This window comes from Echinops telfairi, unplaced genomic scaffold, assembly GCF_000313985.2.
Source record: "Echinops telfairi isolate 266 unplaced genomic scaffold, ASM31398v2 ScPeMD7_4225;HRSCAF=4972, whole genome shotgun sequence".
Classification (NCBI taxonomy): domain Eukaryota; kingdom Metazoa; phylum Chordata; class Mammalia; order Afrosoricida; family Tenrecidae; genus Echinops; species Echinops telfairi.
Window position 1 is genome coordinate 20015631 of NW_022108124.1, and position 8108 is coordinate 20023738.

An 8108-nucleotide genomic window follows, 5' to 3' on the forward strand; every position below is an offset into this window, starting at 1 on the left:
CGCGTAGCGGAGGGGGAGGAGTGGCGAGTCCCGAGCCCGGGATTCCGGATTCCGCCCGGAGCCGCCGGCCCGGAGCTGACGGAAGCTCCGCGAGCGGGCGGTGGGGCTGCGGCCCTCCCTCCGCGGCTCTAGCCGGAGCTCAGCCCCAGAGACATGTTGACTGTCCCAGGCGGAAACCCGCTCCAGATGAGGGGAAAGCCGGCGCGGCGCGGCGCGGTCCTCCCCTCAGAGGGGGAGCCACCCCCGCGGGCGGCAGTCCCGGCCTTCCCTCGCGGCTCTGAGTGAGGGGCGGCGGCGCACCACGGGCCAGCGAGCGGAGGTGCCCCGGCTGTGGGAGGTAGCGGCGGTGTCTTCTTCGCCCCTCTCCCCGGTGCTCTCGGTTCGCAAACCCTGGAGAAACTGAAATTCAAACTGCTGAAGCGGGCGGCTGCAGCTCCCTCCCCTCGACCAAGATGGGGCTGAAATGGCCGCGCCGAGGATGCTGGGAGGAGCAGTGACCCCGCCGCCGCCGCCGACTAAAATGCCGCCGCTGCCGCAGCCACCGCCGGCGCCGCAGCTGCCGCCGTTCCCCGACGCGCCGACGTCGTGACGTCACCGCCCCGCCCCTCCGGCTTCCAGCAGCGTTTCGCGTGGATGCTAGGGGGCGGGGGCGGGGCTTAAGGTTAGAAAGGGGAGAGGTTTCTTTATGCAAGAAAAAAATCATTTAAATGTTTGCACTGAAGGTTCTGTAAGTGTCGAAGAGCTGGAGCTATTTTAAATTCCAAGACTTAGAGCATCTCACCATGGCGCTAAGCGAATCTTTTTTTGTCAGCCTGTTCCGAGACACCGGAACATTGGAGGTCATGTGCCGTGTCTAATATTTAGCAAAATCTCAGTGAAACAAGGGCGATAGGAATGGGGGCTGGGATTGAGTGGGGATAAAGAGGAAGACGGCAGGAGCAATCGAATCACTTAAGCCTTTTCCCAAAGATAAATGTTGACACTGTAGTCAGAAGACTGAATGTTGAAAGAAGTGGGGATGATTAACGAAAAAAAAAAAAAAAAGCAAGCCAAATTGAGTCAGAAAAATGATCTCTCCGCCAGAAGTTTGCTCCAATAATGGCATCAGGGAATGGTTTCCTTGCCCAGGGTGAGGTCAGTTTGAGAAAAGGTTAGGGGTTACCAACATATTCCTAATTTTCCTGGAGTTGCTGATCTCAGTATTGGAGAGTTCATTTAAACTCTGGAGACTGTTTTTACTTTCAGCACGAACTCAGCTTATGGGCTCCGTAAACGTAGAACCTACTGTGCTAAAGAGTTAGAGTTCTTCTTTTTGTTTATTCTGAAACCTTCAGTTGGATACAGAGTGTTGTATGATTTGGCTTGGACCATGGACAAAGAGTCAGAGTACCCTTTCTAGTCCCAGTACAGAGAACAACGGGGAAAGCACTGGCGAGTTTACCATCTTTTAGCTACTATCTGATAAAGGAAAATTTGTAAGGCCATTGTTTTGAGCAGTTGAAAAGAAGGGGTAGGTGCGTGGGGGGGTGGGGGTAGAGATCTTGAACTTTGACAATACAAAAGCAACTATCATTTAGAAAATATTTAAGTAGTCTTGCTGGAAAGCAGTTTTGTTTTTAAATCTATTGCATCTTCAGCAACCTGATCATTATTTACATAATTTTTTTTATTTACATAAATTATTTTAAAAACACATACATAGTTCTCTAATAGTGAAAATATAGAATTTTGTTTTATCCCACAAGAGATTTAAAACTTACAGCGAGTTTTGGCTTCAGCTGTGAGTACGTTATAGAGATAGGCTTCTGAAGTTGTACAGCTATGTCTTAGTAGGGATCATGTCCAAATCCAAGGGACTGAGGTCAGGATGTAAAATAAAACCACATAATAACATCCCTGTTTCTTAGCGGGTGGGAAGGAGGAGTAAAGGAACAAAGTGTACCATTATGCTGCTATTGTGGCAGAGATAGCTAATGGAATGTTTCATTTCTAAATCTGTAATTTCAGTAATTATATGAGACAGTTTTCCATCAATGAATTAGATCAACTGGTCAACTCTGATAAGAATTTACAAAAGCTTAATTTAAATATTGAATTAATTCACTAGATGGTTCAAAGTGGTTATCAATGGGTGGGGTTGAGTTTAGAACTAGTTTCATTACATTATCTTATCATATAAATTTCCCATTTACTTGTGATGATACTCTTTAATGACATATTTAAAGGAAAATCTTCCAAGTAATCTGTAAGACTTCTCCTTAAAGAAGACATAAAGGATTTATTGTGAAATGAAAGTATAGATACAGATACTTTAGAGGACATTAAGAAACAGGTTCGATTCCCAGGAAGGATGAGGTTAAAAGAGATGTTACACAAATCCTGAGAAAAAAATATGATTCATAAAATTCAGGTGTTTCATTTAAGTGTTTCAAGACGGTGTGTGTGCAATTGAACTTGAAAATGTTTTCTGAATGGTGAAAAGCCTTCACTTCCTTTATATGTTTGCCCTTAAAGGAATATTGAGAGTTCACTGCATGAAACTGCTAAAATGATTAGGATTCTGGTTGTTGGCAAATAAGTTTGAAATGATTACACAGAAGGACCAATATCATTTAACCATTATCAATTTACCAAAAAAAAATCTGTTATTAAATATTGATCCCCAAAGGATTAAAAGGCTTCAAATAATGAAAATGATGGAAAAGAGGATATATTCTTCTTATATGTGCAAACATGAATGCTCAGTGTTTGGTGAGCTGATGATAAGTAACGTGCTCACTTGAAATGGAGAGATCCCTGGAGACCCAAATCTGAAAAGTAGGGGGTCTTAATGCCGCTACCCTGGCTCCATAGCGATACCCAGAGATTACCGGTGGAGACACTGGAATACCTGATTACTGTGCCAGGGCCTCACGTACCTGTACTTGCTATTTCCTTTAAAGACTTGAAATTGAATATATGGAAGTATGCTAAGTACATTTAGGTAGACCATTGCAGAAGGGGTGGGGGGGGGCTAGGAGGCGGGGAGGGAAAAAAAGCCTTAGAAACTAAGTATTATTTTCACTGATGAAAAAAACTGCTGCACCAAGATCTTTTCATCAGTTGTAAGCATTTACCTCTGTATTAGGCTTGGTTCTCTAGAGAAACAAAATTCCAAATTTTAATAGGTTATTATCTAATGACAGCAGTACCAGACGGTAAATTGTTACATAGCACTAGATTCTGGAAATTGAATTCAATTACCCCCCCAAAACCAGGTCTTTTCACCACCTAATGAATGCATATTAAATTTTAAATAAAAATGATATGTTAAACATTCTGGGATAAGAGAAAAGAAAATCATACTTTCCATAGAAATCGAACAACTGTCTAAGCTCAGAGAATTAACCTTTTAGAATTGATCTATGAGCCAACAAGTTTTTCTGGGATTTGGAAGTAGCTTATTTTCTATGTTTTAACACTCAGTTGTGATAAAAATACAAAATTCAGACATAGTTTTAGAAATAAAGATCAGTTGTGTAAATAGGTAGCACTTGATTTATTACTTTGATTTTCCTGGGGTTCCATTTCTGGAGCAATATATTAATAACCCTGTGTGGGGAGGCCGTTGTATTATAGTACCGTATATACTCGTGTATAAGCCAGGTTTTTCAGCACATGTTTTTATGCAGTTTGGTAAAATTAGGTGCCTTGGCTGATATTTGAGTAGGCGTGTACTCGAGTATAGATGGCATCTAAAAAGTTTTGCAGTGTAAAGAGGACTAAGGCAAATGAAATTCCATGAATGCTTTTAATGAAGAAAAGCACAATCTGAAATGCATAAACTCTTACTTAAGGACAAAGCGTTAGGATTTTCACATCAAAGAAAATTTCTGTTTTTTGAAATTTTAAAGTTTTGTGATAGGATGAAATGATGTAATTTTATTGGTGAAGATTTCTTTGAATCCCAGAGACTTTAGGATTTCACATTAAACTTCCTAAACGATTAAAACATAACAATACGGCGGAAGAAAGGGTACTTTTGAACTGATAAATACACTAGAATATTAAGAAATATCTTTAAAAATTTAAATTCAATTTAGAATAAAAAAACTCAGTTCTGTAGTTCTAAGGCCTGTCTTAAATAATGCAATTTGTAGGGCAATATGAATGCCCATCTTTGCCCAACAAGCAATAGCAATCCAATGTGATGTTATTGGAAGTAATTTTTAAAATACCGTTTGTTAACAAAAAAACATATACCAATTCCTAGATCTACATGAGTTTATGAAGAAGCTATGCTCCTGAAAAGTCCCAAGTATGTGAAATTTTTGTAAGAATTACTTTACCTTCATTCACGAGCTAGTTATTTATCAGCATTCATTGGCAAATCCTTTGATAAAGGAATCATCGTTCGATTAAGGCTAACTTGCATATATGAATTTAGTGTGTGCATATATATGATTTTATGTAGTTTAAAGTGGTCATATACCCGTAATGTAAATTTGTAATCTAAACAGTCCCAAAACAAAATGGAAAGACATGACCAATTTTTGGACTTCTGGGTTGTGGTCTTCTCTGTATGGTATTATTGCTGGCTTATTAAATTAAAAAAATGTTTTTCAGGGTGTAAACTCATATAAACTAGATTTAGACTTGAAAATGGTCCAAATGTCCTTGACTGGTAAGTTATAATTCATTCCAACCTGGCTGAGCAGACTACTTTTAATTCGTAGGCCTTGACGGTTGAAAAGCACAAACAGAATCTTGACTAACTTGGAGTTCCCCTTACTCTTTAATCCCCAAATCACTAGCTTTTTAGTCACTGGCAACACAATGCTTTTAGCATTGAACTTTAGGACATTTGAAATCCTACTTTGAAGGCATTCTTACTCACCAAACGCTCAATCCATACACATGTGTGGACAAGGATTCAGGTGTTACTTAAAATGTCTATGTAATGAGTTGCTTCATTGAAAACTGATATTCACATCCCCACCATCCCTAGGCTGGGATCTTTGGCGAGGAAGGAGGTTAGTAAGAAATAAAGAAATGAGGGTGCTTAGGTGTTGAGCTGCTGAAACTCACCATCCTCTCTATGGGAGAGAAGGTGAGGCTTTCTGCTCTTGTTGAGATTTTTCATCTTCTATTCCACATCAAGATGTTCTACTTTGTTTTGTGGGGTTGCTACGAGTCTTAAGGGACGCTACAGCAGTTTGAATCTAGGCCAAACTTGTGAAGGGGCGCATCGTAGGAAGGCAGACAGGTGGAAGCAATGGCCTTGTGGTGGAAACCAGTATGTGCTGGGGAGTAAAATGGAGGCATCTGAGAGGGAGACGGACCAGATTACATGCATTTTGTAGGCCAAGTGAAAGGTGTGGTGTGGTGTGTGTGTGTGTTTAAAATGTAATAGGAAAGTCAAGGAAACCTGATGGTGCAATGCTTAACTGGTAAGCTAATAATAACTGCCATCGACCCCCACCCCCCAAAAAAAAAAAAAAAGTTTTGTCAGTTTGAACCCACCAAGTGGGTAATCTGTTCTTGTAAAAACTATAGCCTACACATATCTGCTCCCAATCCTGGCTGTATCCCTTCCTGGGGCCAATAATAAGCTATCTGCCTTCTGTTGTTCAGCCCATGTAGCTAACCTGTTAGTCAAGTTTGTTCCATACTGCAGCAGTTCCGTGTGAAAACGCTGGTGCTGAACTGGTACAGCCCCACCCCACTCCTGATGGTGGACCAGGCAGCTCAGAGCTTTAGGCCCAGTGAAGAGCGTGGACTCTGGAGGGCTGGGGGAAGATCCTTCATCCCATTTCAGCAGGAAGTAGCCAAATCAGTCGTTGTTCAATATCCCGAATGAATTCTTAGAGTTTTATTCCCTGTTCTCTTCAGGGGGTCATCTAGGGGTCTGGATGACCTATAATGTCCAAATGACCTATCCCGAATTACCTCACATGATCTATTCAACCAGAAAGTCAAGGTTATCTAGGGGTCTGGATGACCTATTCCAAATTGCTTCATTTGATTCATCCCACTGGTCGTGTCAGCTCAAATCCCAGATGGTCCATCCCAAAGGCCACGTCAGGATAACCTATTGACTAGCACCACGGACCATGATAATGAGGTGCACACACTGTGGACTAAGAGACCAACCATTATGCTGGAATAAGGACCAATCAGGATGCAAGAATAAGAGCCAATGGGAAAGCAGAATAGGGGCTGAGACGAGCCAATGGGGGTTCTGCCACTTGACCCACTAACAACTGGCTTCATGATTGAAGCATACTTTGCTTATTAAATCTTTGCTTAAAAAAAAAAAGATTACAGCCTGCAGGTCAGTTTTACTCTGCCACATGGGGTCGCTGTGAGTTGAAATAGTCTCCTGGGCACCTAACAACAATGACGAGCAAGAGGATTACCGTACTCTGATTTCCTCATGAAAGGCAGTCTTTTCTGCCTTCTTAAACTCTAGTAATTTAGAATATATTGTGTATTATGTTCAGAAAGATCTAAAACATTAATCTTTTTAAAAAAATCATTTTACTAGGGGCACATACTACTCATCACAATCCATACATATATCAGTTGTGTAAAGCACATTTGTACATTCATTGCCCTCATCATTCTCAAAACATTTGCTCTCCACTTAAGCCCCTGGCATCAGCTTCTCATTTTCCCCCTCCCTCACCACTCCCCCCTTCCTCATGAACCTTGATAATTTATAAATTATTATTTTGTCATATCTTACGCTGTCCGATGTCTCCACCCACTTTCCTGTTGTCCATCCCCCAAGGAAGAGATTATATGTAGATCCTTGTAATCGGTTCCACCCCACCTTCCCTCCACCCTCCTGGTATCACCACTCTCACCACTGGTCCTGAAGGGATCATCTGCCCTGGATTCCCCGTGTTTCCCGTTTCTATCTGTACCAGTGTACATCCTCTGGTCTAGCCAGATTTGTCAGGTAGAATTGGGATCATGATAGTGGGTGGGAGGAAGCATTTAGGAACTAGAGGAACGTTGTATGTTACATCCTTGCTACATCGTACCCTAACTGGCTCGTCTCCTCCCTGAGACCCTTCTGTAAGAGGATGTCCAGTGGCCTACAAATGGGCTTTGGGTCTCCACTCCGCACTCCCCCACTCATTCACAATTATATGATTTTTTTGTTCTGATGATGCCTGATACCTGATCCCTTTGACACCTCGTGATCGCACAGGCTGGTGTGCTTCTTCCATGTGGGCTTTGTTGCTTCTGAACTAGACGGACGCTTGTTTACCTTCAAGCCTGTAAGGCCCCAGACGCTATATCTTTTGATAGCCGGGTACCATCAGCTTTCTTCACCACATTTGCTTATGCATCCATTTGTCTTCAGCGATTGTGTCAGGAAAATGAGAATCATGGAATGCCAGTTTAATAGAACAAAGCATTCTTGCATTGAGGGAGTACTTAAGTGGAGCCTAATGTCCATCTGCTACCTTAATACTAAACCTATACATATATGCACATAGATCTATTTCCATATCCTCATATGTAAATATATTTACATATGTACATGCCTCTGTTTAGACCTCTATATATGCCCTTTCCCTCCTAGCTCTTTCCTCTCTTTCCTTTGACTTTCCTCTTGTCCCACTATCATGCTTAGTCTTCATTTGGGTTTCAGTAATTCCTCTCGGTTGCATTACCCTTGGTCACGCCCTACCAGGCCTCCTACACCCTCCTCACCACCGCTTTGGATCACTTGTTTAAAACATTAATCTTACATTAATCGAAGATAAGTTTTCCACTTGCAGGGCTGTAATATTTGTGTCACAAGCCTTAGTGGTGCAGTGGATTTTGCATTGGGCCACTAACTGCAAGCTTGGGAGTTCAAACTCGCCAACAGCTCCGAGGGAAAATACTGTGGCTGCTGCTCCTGTCATTTCACAGTATCCGAAACCCACTCCAGGGTTGCTGTCAGTCAGAACCAATTTGACTTCAGTCATCAGTATTTGTGTCGTACTAAAATGGAAAAATGGTTCGCAATCTCTTTGCCTCACCTCTGCACGCAAAGTTAATAACTGTAGAAAAACAAGTAATTATCTGTAAAAGAAACATATCTTCCTCAACAAAACAGTAGCTAACAT

General features: G+C 41.9%; 1 protein-coding gene across 1 annotated transcript in view; it reads right to left on the reverse strand.

The window, feature by feature from the left end:
* TSC22D2 (TSC22 domain family member 2) overlaps positions 1-2979 on the reverse strand; it is a 32460-nt gene extending 29481 nt beyond the window's left edge. The window contains exons 1-2 of the mRNA XM_045295003.1: positions 2919-2979; positions 499-636 (exon numbers count right to left, since the gene is read on the reverse strand). Coding sequence (XP_045150938.1) covers positions 499-636; positions 2919-2979 — 199 coding nt within the window. The remainder of the gene's footprint in view (positions 1-498; positions 637-2918) is intronic.
* Between the last annotated feature and the right edge of the window lie 5129 nt (positions 2980-8108).